An 18,939-nucleotide genomic window follows, 5' to 3' on the forward strand; every position below is an offset into this window, starting at 1 on the left:
AGCTGGCCGCAGGGCGGGAGCAGACGCCGCTGCAGCAGCGGGACAGCGGCGTGCCCAGCCAAAGCAGCACGGATTTGGGGGAGAGGGGCTCCCCCACCCAGGAGATACCTAGTGAGGCCCTCAGCAAGGAGTGGTGTCACAGCGTCCTGGGCTCCTCAGAAGCTCTAAGTGCCGACGAGCCGGAGGAGCAGCTCGGGTGAGTGTGAAGCCGTTGTAATGTCAGCTCAGTGCTGGTTTGCGTGTGTTGTTTCTCAAGCCTCCTTGGTTCGAGTTACTCTGCTCCGTGTGTAACTCATCAGTTTAAAAAGCTGCAGCTGCTCTCATGGCTGACTGTGGCTTTTCACTCTTTTTCTCTCTGGGCTTCTCACACTGCTTTTCGCTGTTACAAATGCAGAAAAGCTGTGATTAGAGCCAGTGTCTGCCCACAGAGTCACTAAAGCGAAGAAGCAGCTTCAGGGATCTCAAGAGTACTGGGTGCTGGTTGTGCTTGCTTTGGGGGTGTCCCACTTGGAAGTTGGAGATTCAGCTGCACCATTTGTGGCAAAGTTATCCGAGATAACTTAGGACAAGCACGACAGCCGGGGGATGATGAGGAGCAGGGCTTGTCCAGGAGCCTGGTATGCCCTGGAAGTCCCTGGCAGCATGGCTTGCTCTGGCAGTCCCTGGGCTAGCTAGGTTACAGCTTTGCATCCAAAGGACCACACCGTTAGTAAGAGAGAGAGCAAGGCGCTGAGTTTGCTCCCTGCTGCACCTGTGGTAGGTGTTACCAGTGCCTGGGTGGCACAGGCATAGCAGTGAAAGACGAGAGACACGAGTGTCATCCTGTTCTCAAGTGCCTGAGACAAACCAGCATGTGTGCAATGCCCCCCGGTCTCTGTGTCCTCTGTACTGGCAGCCTCTTTTCATGGGAGAACTCTCCAGGCTGGGGGACACTCCACAGCTGATTTTATGTCTCTGCAGGTTGGGGGCTGAAGGGAAATGACCGGTCACTGGGATGAGGTGGGGTGCTTCCTGTGCCATCCCTGTGGGAGGAGTACAGATGCTTCCCTTTGCCACCAGAAATCATCTAGGGGTCTGTATTGTCACCAGCTGGGATTTAGGGCCGCTGTGAATCTTATGGCCCTGCCGTACCTACCCCGGCACAGGAGAGATGCTGCAAGCAGGAGGGGGCTGGAGAAGAGCAGCAGAAGTTGGCACAGAGGAGCATGGCCTTCTTAAGAGGAGAAGGTATGGAAGGGACAGGGTGGCCAAGAGGGGCCTGTGAATCACCTCCTAGTTTTGGTCCAGTGCAGGCTTCAGGCTGAGCCGTTTGTTCGGAGCACTGTCTGGAGTGCAGGCAGGAGTGTCAGCAGAGCTGGGAAGCCACACAGCGTGCGGGCTGACGACAGGCGTCCCTAATTCATTGCATCTCTATTGTTGAACTATAGACACCCTATAAAAAGCTGGTGGTTTGATTTACCCAAGGCCCCCAGCAAGAAGGAGCAGTGCTATTTCAACAAACGCAGTTGAAGGTATTGAAGAGGAAGAGTGTCCAGTGCAGGCTGCTGATGTCCAGAGAGCTAGGGGGGTCCACCCCCAGGCAGGTCCCACGAGCCCTGTAAGCTATGCAGCCAGGTCTTAGATGTCTGCAAGTCTCTCAGGTTGCAAGGGAATCATATTTGCATGGTATGTGGCTCCCTGGCAGAGATTGTGAGTTCAAGATGCAGCTAAGGGTGGTCAGTGAATGCTGCTAAAATCACTGGAAGTGCAATTATTTTAAGGTACTAGGGTGTGAATTGGGAGAAGTGGCAGGCTGAGGATTTGGAGATGATGCAATCTGACTGGGCTGTGTGTGCACAGCCCATGATTTTATGCTCTAAACATATTCACTTGGATAGCAAATAAGTCTTCGGGGAAGCTGAATACACAAAGGACAAGTCACACACTATATTCAAAGGCAGAAGAGCAGCTGGAAAAATTCAGGGACACAGCTGAAATCTGGGAAACCACTTATTGCCTAGGGATTGGGTTAGCTCGCTGTGTTTGAGCTCCTTAGTACTTTGAGCACCTATCTTTAGGCTAAATGGCAGAAACATGTGGCTGGGCCAAACCCAGCATGGAGCTGGCCTTTCCTGACCATAGCTAACTGTCTGGCTCTTCCAGATCAATGTGGGTCAGGAGTAACAAAGCTGACAGATGGACCGAGGCACTGAGAAGTCACTGTCATCCTGCATCATCTCTGAGTTTCCCCAGTTCTTTCCTTACTCCCCTTCTGTTGCGGTTTCTGTTAAGACCCATTCTGGATATAGGAGAACCTGGGGTTTCTCTGTCTCTGGCCTAATATTTTACTGATGAGCAGTCAACTATTCATTCCTGGGGAAAAAATCACTTGTCATCATCTGCATGTTGGTGCTCGTATGATGCATTTTGTCCCTGGATCTTAAAGTACTTTACAGGAGGGGCTTGAGTCTTGCTCTTCCCGCTGAACCCATGGAGAATTAAAGGGGAAAAAGTCATCCAAGGTCATCGACTCCATGGTGGATCTGGAGAAAGAAACCATGGTTGCCCCGCTGAAGGTAGATTAGTGCGACTATGCAGGAAATGGTTGTTAAAAAAGTCAAGGAAATGAAGCCAAGCTTTAGTGCTTGGGCTGCAGTTTGCATCAACAGAATCCCTTTAACCCTCTTTCTAGTTTATGCCATGGCATCCATTGGCATGCCAATATACCGTTTGTCATAGCCCCATTTTCTGATCATTGTGGCTATGTTGCCTAGAGGTCTTTCACCTTCCCGGAAGCCCCCAACATTGGCCCTGCTGATCTCAGGGAGGCCGCAGCTCTGCAGCCAAACTGAGAACTTCACCAATGAACGATACTCTCTGCTTTCAGCCCCATGAAATCATGCAAAAAGGTCAAACTTGTTAATAGAGCAATCCCCACCTTTGGCTTGTAGACGCACTTAGTACCTGCAGGTTTGGGACTGCTGCCTTTGCCCAGACATTTCCTCCCATGGCAACGTATAGCTGTTGAGCAATTCAAATTCCATTAAATAAAGTTTCAGAAAAACTTTGCAGAAAGCCTGCAGTGAACAGGCAAGAAAGTTCTGATTTCCATCCATTGAAATCCTCTGACATTCCATGTCCTCCTCTGACAGGCCTCCCCACTCCACCAACACAGCAAACTAGGTTCTACTTTATTACAACTAATTAACCAGTGAGAAGTAAAATGTAAACAACTCAGTGTATAAAAATCCAGTACGGTTCAGCTGCAATAATAACCAAGTGCATTGCTTTGCACGCCTTGCTGTAAGCAATAAAACAGCATTTCAGAGATGACTGGGGAAAGCAGCACAGGCAATTACAGTGTTACTTCAATATGCTTACAAAACCTTGTGATTACAACGCAAATAAATATACTGCTCCTTACTTAAGTAAAGTAATTGCCTTCCCCACTGTGTAGTAAGTACGCAACACTTCTCTGTGGGGATGCTATGTCAGGTTCATTCACACGAACGAGGTCTTTCACTGTCCCCCACCCTAGCCTGGCTTTGCTTGAATGAGATGCAGATGGTGTTCCTGGGCTGGTGTAAGCTGTAGAAAGTCTCTTTGTCCTCCATCTTCTCTGGGACCATGCAAGGAGAGATGTGATGTGCCTGACTCGTTGGTGCCCACTGACCCATCCAGGACCACCGTTCCTGCCCTGGTCTCTGCGGTCTGTCCCACCCAGCCTTTGCTGGGGCATTTGCAGGGACACAGACTTTCTCACTCTGTTGCCTGCTGTACAAGTTTGGGCTCAAGGAATAAATAAAGGGCTGGAAAATACAAGCTCTGTGGTGTGAACAGCTAATGGAAAATGACTCTGTTCAGTGTGGTGAGAGAGCGGGAGCTGTCTGGCTTGGGATTATGGCAATGTGGGACCTGCTAAGTAATATCCAGGGGTGCAGGGCCTGATGGCTCTTGATGGGCTCGATACTCAGGAGCAGCCAGGAGAATACCTACAGGCACAGCTGCAGTGCACAGCACCCCTGGAAACACATGCTGTGCACCAAACTTCACGGGGATGGGCCAGGGCACGCCCTCCTGCATGGGTGCTCCTGCACAAAGACATGCTGGTGACGGGAGTGAAGCGATGCAGGCCAAGGGGTGGTGTGATGGCTGTCTTGGAGGACCTGGGGAAACCACAAAGGCCCAGGGTTTTCCCTTGCTGTGGAGAGGACACAGACCCTCTGTAGGGGAGTGGACATGGAAGTTCACTGGGGATGGGGGCTGTTGCAAGAAGTTTGGCATGGCACAAGCTGCCAAGGCAGGTCCGTAATTCCCACCACTGGGTGCAATTAAGGCTGTCAAGTCCTTCCTGTCACAAGGGGATGAAGTTTTTAAAGTTCCTCCTGCTTTGTGGAAGGAGGGGATCTTTTCTGTACACAAAGTCATGGCCAGGCACTGCAGTTCACCCTGCAGGGATGGATGGATTTGTAAAGACAAGCATTCCTGAGGATGAGGGGCCTTTGGGCTGCAGCAGGTAGTCTGTGGAGCTGTTGCTGTCTGCCCCGTTTCTGCTTACGTCTGGTTTGCTGCATGGCCAGCTCTGATGAACTGGGTGAGAGTTTTCTTAAGCCCTGAGCTCTTGGAATCAAGGGATTATGTGGGTCTACAGATTCATGTAAGCTTTTACCCATGTGGTTGCAGAGCTAGGTTTGAAAACAGCATCTCAGACATCAGAGGGAACTTTCAAAGGGTGCAAAAACTTGTTTGTCAGGGCCTTTCAGGTCTCGTGAACATAGTGTAAGCCACACATGGTTGTCTTCCTCCTCACACAGACCTTCAGGGGGGTCTGTCCTGCTCCCTGCTGCACTGGGATCCCCTGTTCCTGCCGCAGCTCACCAGCCCGCTGGCCTGGCATCCAGCATCATGAAGAAGGGAAGATAGCGTGGCATAGCCACTTCATGGGACCCTGTCCCGCTTGGGTTCGTCAGGCTCTTGGGACACTGAGAAATAAGAAAAATGAGAGCACTGATTTGTCCTCTCTTCTTCAATGGCATGTTAGAAGCAGGAAAATCTACCTTTGTTCAAATCCTTCCCCAAGTGCACTTTTCTTTCAGAGATGGGGGACAAGAAGTCTGGTAGCTGACTTGTGCCCGCTCCTTACTGCCACAACGGGGCTATGTGTACCTCTGCAGTCTTCCCTCCTTACACTGGTTTTCTACTGGTTGTCCACTATATCCCCTCTCACACTATGACTATCTTTGGTTGTTGTGGATTCTTGGGGTGAGGAGATCCCTGTTGGCAGAGAACCTCCTATCCTGCAGGCTTGGGTCTTTAAACACACTGGGTGTAGCAAACAAGGGTGATAACCTTGAGGGCTTCCCTATGTGAAGGGAATTAGTGCTCATGTAAATGTTGAGTTCTTGCTGCCCGTGCTGATGAGGGTGTTGGAGGACAACTGGTCCATGTGAGCATCAGGCACCGCTCAGGCGTGGTGTATCCTCTGCTGCCCATGAGAACTGGCTGCTCCACAAAAATGATGATGATGGTTCCCAGATGGGTGTGTTATCATCGGTGGCAAGGTGTACATTCCCTAGCCTGTAGGGCCACTGTGTCCTGAAATGGCCAGCCATCTTCCACCCTGCCTGAGGCATTTTGAAGGGCTAGGGTTTCCAGGGATGGATGACACTACATCGGTATATCTGGGCCAGTAAATTCTGGGCCTTATTAACCTACTCTCTGCTCAAGAGGCAGCCTTCCCTCCTTGCTACTTGCTTAGCTGTGCAGTGGAAATACAGGCAAATCCCTCCTGCCTTGAGAGAAGGAAGTATGCACCCCAGACCCTGTAATGGTGTGAGTAGACCCAGATTCAGGGCTCCACTGAGCCTCTGCCCAGGCACGGCAGTGATGTTCAGGGGTCCATCTCCACTGTGAAACCAGGGAGCCTGTGTCTGTTGGACAAAATGGACTGAATGTCTCTGGATCAGGGCATCTGTAAGCTGCAGATAGCTGGGAGCTGGAAACATGTGGCTGGCTGTGGGGGCTGTCAGGGGGACAGCTTTCCCTGTTCTCTGCTGTCTGCTGATGGAGACGGCTATATCTCTCTACCTTTCTTTGCTTTTGCTTTAAGCAATTCCATGCAGTGCGGTGTGTGCCTCAGTTTCCCCACCTAAAAAGACTGAGCTGTTTTGTAAAGTCCATTGAGAAATGTCCGGACTCCCAGGAGGCACTTTCATGGCTCTGCCATGTTTGGCTCACAAGTGCTTTGCTGCCTCTGTGCTAGAACCACTGCCTCCCAAGGTCCATTTCCAATCTCTTCTGTGCCAGGTGATGTTCTGCAAGGCTGGGAGTGGGCTGTCACTGGCACCCAGTAGGAAACATTACCAACAGTAGCTGGATTTGGGCATGCACAGGTACAGCGTCTTCTTAGCTGGCACAAGAAACTTGCTCATCCCTGATCCACTCCCAGAATTCATCTCAGGGAAACGTAGTCTGCTGCAAAGTGAAGCCATGCTCATTAGGAGAGGCACTAGGCACAGCCATGATGCTGACACAGGGTTTCCAAACTGAGACAACCATAATGAGGAGGTGCAGTGGATTGATTCCAACCAGCAACTAAGCACCTATCCTTGCACTTGCTCACCACCCTCCCCTGTGGGATGGGGGAAAGAATTAGAAGAGCAAAAGCGAGAAGACTTGTGGGTCAAGATAAAATCAATTTAATAAGTGAAGGAAAGAGAGAAAAAAGACCCGCCAAGTGATGCAAAAGCAATCACTCACCACCTCCCAGCAGCAGACCGATGTCCAGCCAGTCTCTGAGCTATGGCTACTTCGAAAGAACAAACCCGCTTTTTTTTTTTTTTTCATGAGGATGGCATTATGTGGCCAGCTGTGTCAGCTCCCAGCTGTGTCCCCTCCCAGCCTCTTGCCTACCCTCAGCCTACTTGCTGGGGAGCGAAAAATAGAGAAAGGCTTTGATGCTCTGCAGGCATGTTCAGCAATAGATATAACATCGGTGCATTATCAACACTGTTTTAGCACAAATCCAAACCACAGCACCATATGTGCTGCTATGAAGAAAGTTAACTCCATCACAGGCAGAGGAAAAGCAGCTTACTCTTCCCCTAGCTTTCACCTGTACCACAGCATGAAATGCCTGGTTGTGACAAAGCAAATGACTGCAGTGTCTGCTGGAAGTGGGGAGGCAAGCTTCACCTGAGAAACCCAGGGTACTTTAGGCAGGTCCTTGCAGCCTGGTGTGTTCCAGGAGGGACTGAGCCCTCCCAGCTCTCCAGGGCTCCCAGCACAGTGGGTGTTGCTGGATTTGACTCAGATGAATTCTCCCAGCATGGGTTTGTATTGAGATGTACACTGGAATGAATACCCCTGCATTCAAAGCCAAACAGTTGGGATTGCTGAGAATCATCCATGCTTGCCTGGAAGCTAGGCTTGTAGGCTCATGCATTTCGCAGCCTCCTGTCATGCCTGTAATGCCATGCCTGAATCCCACAGGCTAGCTGTAAAGTGACATGGAGCCTCCCCTGCCTGAATGTGTGTCCATCACCTTTTACATCCCTCTCAGTGGAGAGAAAACTATTTGTAGGGTGCCTTGCACTTCTAGGGTGCCTCATCTAAGAAAAAAGGCTTAAGTTACAGCATATGAATTGCTCCCTAAAAGCTTCTGCTTTTTCTCCACTATAAAGGGGATCAAGGACATTTGCTGCCGACATCCAAAGTTAGATGAAATGGCCTCGACCTTAAGGATTTTTATGCTTTTGAAGTAGCCATAATTGGAGCACTTGAAGTGAGAGATAACCTGCAGATTAAATCCATTCTGGCAGTGGATCCAGTAGCAGGTGTCAGATGCAAAAGTCTCCAGTTCAGAGGTCTGGCTTTTTACTGGGGCATGACCAAATTAAGGGTTGGCTGGGCGCCTGGGATTGCTCATCATAAAACTGTGCCTTTTTCAGCTCTGGAAACTTGTAATAAAATTGGGAACCGGGCAGGTTATACCACAGAAAGGTCCCGAGGGCCTATAATCACAGCTTCCATTTCTGCCTCTTCTCTTGCCTCCTAGCTCCAAGTGGAACAGTGCAAGCAATTACCTTGACAGTATTTTCTGCATTTCCCCTTTTGGTCCAGGTTTGCTTCTGGAGATGCCAAGCTGAGCTACAGTGAGGATGACAAGGAACATTTTCAATTCAAAGATATCAGGGATGGGTTCAGCTCGACCTTTGAGAAGATTGTTGAGTCTGACCTTATGAAGGGTACATACTACAGCAGCTTGGACTCTTTGGACGTCCTCTCTCTCACAGACGAGACAGACAGCTGTGTCAGTTTTGAGGCCCCACTCACCCCATTGATCCAGCAAAGGGTCAAGGAAAGCCCAGAGCTCTTGGAGCAGAAACTGGTAGCCCAGCAGAGAGAAGCCCTTCACCACATGGCTGCTGATAAGCAAGAGCAGGCAGCAGCAAAGCCAGTGGAGGGGGATTTTGGGAGCCCTCTCAGACACTCAATTACCAGCAGCAGGTCGGAGAACGTGCTGAGCCGGTTGTCCTTGAAGAGTATCCCAAATGGGTTCCACGTGGAAGGGTCGGAGGAAGATGCCACCAAGATCATTAACTCCATCAGGTAAGGCAGGCTGGGAATTCCTCGGGCAAAGGGCTCCTTGTCTTATGGGGTCCCAGTCCAGGAGCAAGGCTCAGAGGATGTGGTAGAGATGGAGCTGCTTTTTTTCCCCTTGCGCTCCTTTCATACGTTGTCATGGCAGAGAGGCTGAACACCAACAGGAAAAACTTTCCTACCTGTAGTTCAGGACTGCAGCTGGGGACCAAGGTCCCATGGCACTAACCAGCCAGTCCCCAGACGGCTTCTGTCTGAGCCCTGCCTGTTCTCAAACCCAGGACCCCAAACTGCAGGTGAGCTGCAGGGTCCTGCAGGAGCCCTGCAAGCCCAAGAAATGCCAAGGCTCAGCATTTTGTGCTCACGTTTGCTCTGGAGGGCACCACCATTCATCTGGCCGCTCACAAATCCCGTCTGTTCTTACAGCAGGCAAAGCCGGGGCTCCTGTGGGCAGACCACTGCCTTGTCTGCCTGACATCTGCAGAAGGCCTTGGCAGGTTGGCAGCAGCCAGGCACGCTCCCAAGTGTGCTCTGAAGTGCAGGGAAGCCTCAAGGTTTCACTTAGGACTGGGTGCCCCTGAGAGGCCTCCCCAAAGATTCTTCTGCGGGCAGTGAGGAGATCAGCAGAGACTTCATCCTCTGGACCAGCTCAGACCCAAACCATCATCCCCGGGAGGCAGCAGCTCATCTGCAGGGCAGTTCCTTGCATGAGGAAGCCAGGTGATGAGCAGCGAGGTCATGGGAGAGCTGGAGCGAGGCCATGTGTTCAGCTAGCTATCAGGCCTTCAATGAGTCACGCTGCCCCAAAATGTGTAAGTAGGTGCCTTAATGCCATATGTGGCCTTGGGCAAGAAAATACACGGTGCCAGTGGGGCTGCTCAGCGTGTCGTCTGTGGGAACTTCTGGCCATGACGCCAGCGGCAGCTGGGGGAGGAGCAGCCCACCAGCGGCAGCAGGTCTGCTGTCAGTCCCATGGCATTGTATAAGTGCAGTTTCTCATCCTCAGCAATAATCTGAACTGAAAAGCATACCATCTATCTCTAAGATTTCTTGAATGTCCACAGCTCTGAAAGAGCTTGGTATCCTTTTCCATACCAGCGGAGAGAGAGGAAGCTTAAAACGGTGTTGGGGCTGCTTGCTTTGAATGGATACATCCTCACTTCTCAGGGATAAGTCACCTTCTCCTCAATCTTTTTCTACAAATTTGAAATTAAACTGTACTATTTCATTTGACCTGAAATGAAAGAGGGTTTGTCCAATGTCCAGTTCACAAACATGTTGTTGTTTTTTCATATTTTTTGGTTAGGACAAGAAGAAATAAAAATGTGGCGTTTTCTGTGGGTTTCCTCAAGTCACATTGCTGCTCCTTGAATTGTTTCTTGTTTCTGTGTAGCGACGCCAGCTTGAAAGATGCACTGTCAGACTCCGACTCCGAGATGGGCAGCATGGAGCAGCTTGACCAGGGCAGCACGGACACCTTGGCGAACGGCTGCAGGGCGGATAGCGAGGCTGCCAAGAGGCTGGCCAAGCGCCTCTACAACCTCGAAGGGTTCAAGCGCTGCGATGTGGCACGCCAGCTTGGGAAAAAGTAAGTGGGGCTTTGGGTTGCAGCCAACCCTACAAGGGGGTTGACTGATGGCAGCGTTGAGCACGGCCAGCAGAAACACAGCTGTGGTGGGGATGGTCTGGGGGAGCACTGGTCGTGCTGGGAGGACAGGGCAAAGGCAGGAAGGGACAAGCCTGCTGTTACAAGGGCTTGCTGGATGGAGTCGGGGATGTTGGAGATCCTTCCAGTGGAAACTGGTCCAAGTCCAATGCCCTTGCAATCTGAATCCTACACATTGCTTGCCTGTATTGGGCATTAACTGCCACAAGCTGCTGCCTGCCAGAACCAAGAGCTTCCTGTGTTTGGTAAAGGCCCAGCAAGACCCCCCCCTAAAGCAATCCCCAGGCTGAAGGGTTCAGGATCCAGACCTGGATCTGCACTGGGCTCCCTGCCAGTCCCCAGGTTTTTAATGTCTGCACCGTAAAATCTTCTTGCTGCAGTGTCTCCTGGCCTAGACTGTACAGATGGCATGAAGGGTTTGATGGAGAGCCAGGTACACACTGGAGGTCCAAGTGCCTCAACTGGTAGACTTGCCTGGGTAAGGCAGAAGGGAAGTAAAAAGTGTTGATTCAAAAGTGGGAGAGTTACAGAAATTTCTAAGAGACAGAACAGTAACGAGTGTACCAGTAACAGATTATTTTAGGATGCCAGTGGGTGTGAGGACACCAATCCCCATCATCCTTCTCCTGGATCAGATATAATCTGTGTTGCTGGGGTTTTTTTTATGTCCTTGAAATGTCTCACTCCTGTCCAGATCAGCAGGACACAACTGTCCCTCAGCAAATACCCAAGCTTTCGGTACCAAGGATTGTCTGTGACTCCCAGCTTAGTCCTGGGACAGAAGGAGCCCACGAGTGATCTCCTAGAGAGGCTCTTTGTATCACCTGGCAGCATCCTTGTTGTTCTCTTTTGCTGTGGTTCTTGTAGCAGGTACATTGCTGGTTGCTGCTGCCTCAGGTCTAGCATCCTTCTCCTTTCTTGCAAATTTGCCATGCCAGCTTACTGAGTGAGGGAAGTTTCAAGCAGTCGGTCTCTGGGGGTGCATCTGAGTGTGTCCCTTTGGTAGTTCCTGCAGTCCTCACTCACACCTGCAATCCTCACACCTTGGAAAGCTGTTTGGTGACCCACATTTGGGAATTGACACAGCCTCTAAAAGAAAACTTTTGTTTTGATCAGCTGGGTTTTTGACATCTGAATCGTTTCCCAGCACAAGAACTAGATAGGGCTGCAAGCTCTTGGACCAAGCAGGTACATTTGCAGAGCAGGAAAGGAAGAAGGATGAAGATAGGTGTGTTTTAAGTTGGTCTTGCTCACTTAAGACAATGTACAACCTGCAGTGGTGGGAGTAGTGTTAAGTTTAAGTGATGCTTTCAGGCCAGCACCATGTAGGAGGTGGACTGGCTAGGAGGATTGTTCAAAAAGTGAAATCTCATTTTAAAGCTTTTTAACTCATTTGAACCCCTTTTTTTCCTTTGTGAACATTCTCAAAAAACCCAAACCAAACCCAAACCCAAAACCAAAACCAAAACCATCTTTGTCAAACAAATAGAAAAGGCTTGATGAACAAGGAAATGGAGGTTGGATATCTCCAAATAGTTTCTTTCCAGCTGACACAATTCTGTGAAGTTGACCTCAAATCCAGAAATCACCTTTTTCTCTCTGAAGAGCATGTGTTTTAGCAACTGAATTCTCCATGGAAGATTCTTGTTCCTGGATTTGTCTGTGGCATTGTCTCAGCTCGGTCACTACCCACGGTCACACGTCTCTTGCTGCATGGATGTTGAACTGTCTCAGCTGCCAGACCATGAAGATGGTAGTGCCAGGCACTTCCTTGCAAGGTTTCCCAAGAGGGCTCACAAAACCACGCAGGCAGCAACAGAGCCGGCAGCAGAGCACAGTTTCAGCATCGCAGTGCACTGAGAACTGGGGGTCTGTCAGAGTCCCATGGGCAGTATGGCATGGGCACATAGCGTATTTTCCTCCCCTGGAGATTAGGTGAATTTCACTTAGCCAAACTTCTTATGGACAATCTTTTTTTGTCCCAGGTGACTGTGGCACAAAAGGGATCCTGGACAACACAGGCTTAGCTCTGTAGGACAGCGTGATTCAGGCTGTAAAGCAACACATATCTGTCCACGTCCAGCCACGCAGGAATGAAACCGGGAGAAAAGGCCAGGGCTCCTGTGTTACCCCCGGGGTGCCTTGTGACCCAGACAGGTCAGTAAGCACTCCTGGTGCCTGGACCTTCCCAAACCAAGCAGAGGGAGGAAGCGTCAAGCTGGGGTGTAAGGTGAGAGGAGGTCTGTAGAGGCTGGCTGTGTGGCAGGGCCACCAGCTAGAGGATGCTGGACACATCCCCATGGGAAACGCCTTGCTGTTCTTGTGGGGATGTCTCTGTCGTGTCTGAGCTGCATGGTGGAAGCCTCACCCGTTCCTGCAGGAGGGGCTGGGACTGGCACAGAGAGAGAGAAGGCCAATTCTTGAATGAAGAAACCAGAGCAAGCACCTAAGCCCACCTTAGTGTAGGCCATGGAATTGCCCTGGCCAGTGTTGGAACTCTGTGTCCCAGGCATGCCTGGGGCATGTTAACTGGCTCTGGAGCTCAGGGAGAAGGGTCCCATCAATGTCACTGAGCCTCTGGCTAGATGTAGGAGTTTGTTGCTTCCTGGGGGCTGGCTGCCTTCAGGTGTCCTGCAACACTGTCTGGTTCCCTCGGCAAAGCTGGCAGTCCCTGCCTGGAGCTTTTCCAAGCAGAGAGGAACCAAGTGAGGCACACAGGAAGGCGTGATGGACACCCAGGATGGGGACTGTTGTCACCACAGCAGTTGACACAGACCACTTGTCCTGGAGGTCACAAATTCCCTATGGACTCCTGGCCTTCAGCAAGACTCAGTGAGCTGAAGGACAGGCAGCAAGGCCTGCCTACCTTCCCAGGCTGCCCTGATGGGAGAGTGGGGTGAAGGGGAGCTCCCATCCACCTTCATCCTGTCTGACTATAGATCTAGTTAGGAATGTAAATCAGGGTGTAGCTCCCAGTGTAGGCCATGGAGACGTCTCAAGAGCAATTCAGCCCACCCAAGGTCTGTGCTGGGCTATAAACATGCCAAGTCTTTTGGCTTTAGGGAGTCTTGGGCAAGGCTGGTCCTTCAAGCCCAGCTTGAGTTAAGTAGGGGGAGTCAGACACTGTCCTCCCCTGCTGATCGTTGCAGTGCTGCAGAACGTGGCAGTTGTTGCTGTGTGCCCAGTGCCCAGAGTGCCCAAGCAGGCTCCCAGGAGACCTTGTAAATAGGTGCCCAAACAGAAGGAATCAAACCTTTTCTTTTGGGAGACTACAACTGCATGTGTGAGGTGGGACCTGACCTGTGGAAAGGAGAGTGCTGGCCAGTTCCCAGCACTGGCACAGCCAATGCATGAGGTCTTCTGCAGACTTAGAGCTGAGAGGATCCCAGAGGAGGCCTGGGGCTTGCTTGGTTCTGCTCGTTCTTTGGCACAGGGGTGAAGATGTGGTGACGTCTCCTTTCACAAACGTGTGGTCATCTTCTGCATCTCACATCATCTTGCGGTGAAGTTTCAGGACAAGTGGAGAAGTGTCCCTGGGAAGCTGGCAGGCATCTGCACGCCAGTCAGCGTGGCACTGCTTCAGACAGACTAACCCGGGGGGCCATGGGGCCATGAGGACATGTTCTTTCCCAGAGCTAGCAATCCCAAACGATAAGATTGTTTTATGAGTGTGAGGCCTTGTGGCTTCATATGGCTTTGAAACAGTCTCCTGCACAAACTCCACCACCAATACTTATGTACTGCCTCTCAAAACTCAGCCTGGACTTCTGCCCTGGAGCAGTCACGCTGCTCTGCTTGATCCTGCTGTGTGTCGTGCTTCCAAACAGCATCCATGACAGAGGCTTTACAGCATCCACTCACAGCAGAAGATGAAACAATGCTGTAGGAAAAGCAATGAGTTCTGCCTGTAACATGTCCCGGGGTGAAACTGGATATGCAATGTGTAGCAATACGCTTTTCATTTTGTGGGGAGAAGGAAGAGGAATTGTATAAGGCAAAAGCTGAGCATATTGAGATCATCTCCCATTTCTTGCCATCATTCATTGATTATTCTTGTACTTCTGCTACCTGAGTTGTGTAGACAGAGGAACTTAACAGCACCCATTCTGGCTTTAAAGGCAGCACATCTCCAAGCATCCTTCAAAAACGTGGCAGGGGAATGGTTTCTGGAGAAGCATTCAGTGATGAGCAGGGTCAGAAGCTTGGCTGAGCTCTCCTGCTCCAGTCCCCACGGGAATCCGTCTGAGATGCAAGCAAGGTGCTGTGGTAAGAGGGTGGGATGGGAGCCAACATGGAGTGAAGAGCAGGAATATTGCAGTAGGAGGAGGGGACACGTCCAGCAATGGGAGAGGACTAGGTAGGAGAGAAGGTGCCCGATGAGCACAGGAGATCCTCCTGGCTGGTTTGGGAGGAGGCTCTGCGTGGCCAGCAGCACAGCAGACGGGGGCACTGGGGGCCCACATCTCTCATTCTCAGGTGTCTAGGGCTGCCAGCTGCAATGCTAGGCTGTGGGCACGTTAGGGCCCTTTGGAGGTCTTCCAGCAGCATTTCAAGCTAGGAGGAAGTCCCCCTGGGTCTACAGTGTCTCGCTGGGAGTTTGGGCTGGCCAGGAGGCAGCAGTCTGATGTTCCTCTTGTAGACAGTGTCTTCCTCCCTGATGAAAGGGCTGACTACTCCCTCTTTAATTACAGTAACGAATTTAGCAAGTTGGTAGCAGAGGAGTATCTCAGCTTCTTTGACTTCACTGGCCTGACCCTTGACAAAGCACTCAGGTGAGCTGGTCTCTGGCACTCCCGTGTAGGGCCTGGGCTGGACAGAGTGGAGCAGCGCGGTGGGTTTCTCCTTCGGGCTTCCCAACGCCATGGAGGCTGTCCATGCGATAGGAGCAGGGACTGGGGGGAGCTCCAGGTTGTCGTTTAATCTTTGCTTTGGTGTCATATTTGGCACAAGCTACGGCCATCAAAAGCGGGCTTTGACAGGAGGGCCCAAAACCTGCTTCCCCATGGTGGAGAGCAGCTTTCCCAGGAATCCCATCCCGTACAAAATCAGAGCAAGTGGGAGCAACTTCTTCCCTTGGGACAGGCAACCCATCCTGGTGCCATCAAGCCAGAGGTGGGTCAGATCTCAGCTGGCAGCATGTTTCCCTCCACAGCTCAGGGCTGGCTCCATAAACACCTTTTGCACTGCACTTGCAGGGGCCCAGGGGTGCGCAGGCTGGGGGGAGGACAAACGCCTTCCTAGGCTCTGAAGACCCCCCTCCATCTCCCTCCTTAGCATGGGTGCTGCCCAGCAGATTGATCCATGACATCTTTAAGTATCACTTTTTCTTTGCAGGACGTTCTTGAAAGCGTTCCCACTGATGGGAGAGACACAGGAGCGGGAGCGGGTGCTGATTCATTTTTCCCGGCGATACTGCCAGTGCAACCCCGAGGAGAGCACGTCTGAAGGTACCGCTTTCCTTCCCTGGTTCTAGTGTCACTGCACACTCACAGTGCACCTGTGTCGCAGAGCCTGAGTGTAAAACCGGCCATCCACAGCCTGGTCTGCATAGCACCCGCTGGGCAGGCAGTTTCTCCCTTTCTCTGGGATCCTGCCCTGCTGATTATCCCTGCCCTGGGAGGGACGGGGGACACCAGGTGCTGTACAGACCCCCCAAGAGAGCCAGATCCGAGGGTCTGAGTGTGGGCTCCCAGGGAGCCTTGTCCTCTCAAGTGCATATGAGCTGTGCTGAAAGCTCCTCAGCTGTAGCCTGAATCAGTGGCCATGCTTTGCCCAGCACCAGGGGAGGTGGTGAGTGGTTCTCAGGGGCTGCAAATTACTGCAGTCATGGCTTGCAAAGTGGTTGTTGGCAGTGGGCAAATGAGTGACTGGTGCTAGCTCAGCCCAAGACCTTGTCCATTGAATGGAAGAAGACATTTCCGTGCAGATTGAAGAATGCTGTTGGCTTGCCACGCACAGGAGTTGTGTTCCTTGCATCTACAACTGCAGCAGGAGAAAGCACAGCTGGATAAAATTCTGGGCTCACTGGAGTTGCAAATTTTGTTAGCTACTTCCAGCCCCTCCCCATTATTTTTTTAAAGTAGATACAGTTTCTTCTGACATTTTTAAATGGGAAAGGTCATTCCTGGTACGCATGTGCACATGCACACATCCAGACATGAGCATGTCCATGTTCACACTTACATGAATGACTCTACACACCTGCTTACAGGCATCTAGAAATGCCCCCGTGGGTGGAAGTCAGGCTGCTGACCTGACAGCGGTGCCAGTTGTCCTTCAGCATGTACTATACCACTTGTGACTGAGAGCCCCTGCTTGTCACTGCCTTGCAGGCTTCCCAAATAGCAGCAGTGCCTAGTGTCACTTGAACCCTCCAGTCCCTCTGCCAAGCTGACTGGACACAAGCTGTTCTCAAAACAGAATGACCTCTTTGTTTTTATCAGTGGTATCCCAATAAAGTACAGGTTTAGATTTCATTTCCCTGTGTTTGTGTGATGTTCTCCCCCACTGATACAAAGAGGACCTTCCCCTGCGAAGGGTCCTCCACCTGTAGACTTTAAGCTGCAGGCTGAATTATCAGCAGCAGTCCCCAACTGAAATATCCCATAGCCAAGTCCTGACCCTCTTCAACACCTCCCACTGGAAGTGATCCCCAACCGTATTGCATCCACCCCCAGTCCTACAGACAAGGAGTTCTTTCTCCCCTTTCTCTCCTTCTGGTCCTCAGCTGTCTAACACCCACTGTGAGGGCATGCACACACCAACTTGAGCACAGGCTGAGCTGGAGCACAGAGGGTCAGATCTCCAACTCCATCCCACACCCTTCAGCATGAGGATGTTTGGAGGGCAGTGACTAGTCAAACAAAATGCAAGCTTTGCCATGGCAACGTGGGTTACAACGCTGCTGATGGAGCTGCACTACGGCAACTGTTTAGAAGAGAAATTAGATCCCAGTTCTGAACACTCTGCGAGAAGGTGCCTGCTAATGCAAACAGGAATGAAGCCAGAAAATTAAACTCTTCCATAGCTGCATGGGCCTCAGTGGAGATGTCACTGCTGCTGGTAGGACCTGTTTTAAAAATGTTACAAAACTATTAGGAGTAAGGAAAACTGGATCTGAAACACATTACTGCTGCTGCTGTCATGATCTGTTTGTTAACATTTAGGGCCACAGCATTGCCTGTGATGGTGGCAGCACATTTCACAAGGCTGGGCAGGACCACTTAGTGCAGACCAAATGTAAACTGAATGAGTCCCAAGCAGGACAGAGCTGCACTCAGTACTGGAATTGAACGGGGCTTGAAAAATACAATTGTAATCCAACTACTTGAAGCTGATGCAATGAAGGGAAGCAAGGTGGCTCCTTCGGGTCACATCTTTTGCAGATACTGCAAATGGGCACGGTGGTGTTGGGTTGACAGTTGGACTCGATGATCTTAGAGGTCTTTTCCAACCTTAATGATTCTATGATTCTATGATTCTAAAGCGTGCACTAGATGCGTGGCAATTTGAGAAAGCTATTTCAAGTTCTTTCTTCAGGAAGCAGTTCCTTCATGTTGCATCCAGCCTAAACTTGCAAAGGATGTTCCACCAAGATGAAATTTGAGCCACTGTGTGTTATCTAGGTTTCTAAAGAAACACCTTTGGCTGTGGTGGTCTATTGGCATAGAGGCATGATAAAGTCAAGGCAGTTTTGTCTGGAGATGGTCAGGTGGCTGAGAAGGTCTTAAAGCCCTCTAAGACATTTCAGGGCATTGCTACATGCTGCTTCAATAACTCCTCCACTGATGGAGACATGGCTGTTGCAACACCAAGGGTCACTTCAGCCTGTATGATGGGATGCTGCAGATGAGGGTGGCAGAAGCTCTGACCTGCTGACCACTGAGTGGGGTGGCTGGTTTTTTTCCCAGAGAGTGGTGTCTTGGACACATTATTACTGCTTTCCTGTAGTGATGAAGCCCAGACATGGAAGAACTATATGGTTGTGTTGTGACACTGTGTGAACCGAGAGAAAAAGTGAATGCAACTGAGCCAAGCAACAGAGTAGCAGGTTTTGGGACACCAGCTCCACCTTGGGGCCATGTGGGACATGATTTACCTGACTAGAGTGGTACAGTAAAGCCAGGTGAAGATGTCAGCCCAGAGCCTCCCACAGAGACTCCAAAATATGCACTGGGGAGGCACGTTGTCCTAAGCTCAAAGCTGCTTCTTGTGAAAGTGAAGGAAGCATCTTTCTTGGAAAGTGATTCTCTCTTGACGGGGGATGCCCATCACACCATGTCCCCAGGACTGTCAGCCCTCATAGAGAAATAAGTGATGTTCCCATGAGAAACCCTTCCTTCCTCAGAGACCATAGTTCTTCCAGGAAAGGGAGAAGCTCATGTGCTCAGTTGCCTTCATCCTGGGCTCGTGTGTTTGGTTGCCTTTACTTGGCAGTGCTTAGAGCTTGGCCTTGAGCATGGGGTGCTCAAGGCTTGTCACTATTCCACACAATTGGTGCCTTTGTTTAGTGGCTGACTGGGATGGGGACGGGCCACACCTGTCTCTCTGTGGCTGCGCATCTACCCCCACAAGAAGAGACCAGTGTCACTTCCCCAGTCACAGCCCGACCCTAGGGCATCAATTCACAGAGCAGCATGCACAAGGGAAATAGGTCAGGAGCATCATGACCAGGTGACCCGCCTCGTGGATGA

At 51.0% G+C, this 18,939-nt stretch overlaps 1 protein-coding gene across 1 annotated transcript in view; it reads left to right on the top strand.

Moving 5' to 3' along the window:
• LOC104077759 (PH and SEC7 domain-containing protein 2-like) overlaps nt 1-15,693 on the top strand; it is a gene marked incomplete at its 3' end in the record, with an annotated part of 16,003 nt that extends 310 nt beyond the window's left edge. Inside the window, exons 1-5 of the mRNA XM_009579119.1 lie at nt 1-196; nt 8,101-8,589; nt 9,974-10,168; nt 14,938-15,018; nt 15,581-15,693. The exon at nt 1-196 is cut by the window's left edge and continues 310 nt beyond it. Of these exons, the coding sequence (XP_009577414.1) occupies nt 1-196; nt 8,101-8,589; nt 9,974-10,168; nt 14,938-15,018; nt 15,581-15,693 (1,074 nt within the window). The remainder of the gene's footprint in view (nt 197-8,100; nt 8,590-9,973; nt 10,169-14,937; nt 15,019-15,580) is intronic.
• Nucleotides 15,694-18,939: the final 3,246 nt, after the last annotated feature.

This window comes from Fulmarus glacialis, unplaced genomic scaffold, assembly GCF_000690835.1.
Source record: "Fulmarus glacialis isolate BGI_N327 unplaced genomic scaffold, ASM69083v1 scaffold2696, whole genome shotgun sequence".
Classification (NCBI taxonomy): Eukaryota; Metazoa; Chordata; class Aves; order Procellariiformes; family Procellariidae; genus Fulmarus; species Fulmarus glacialis.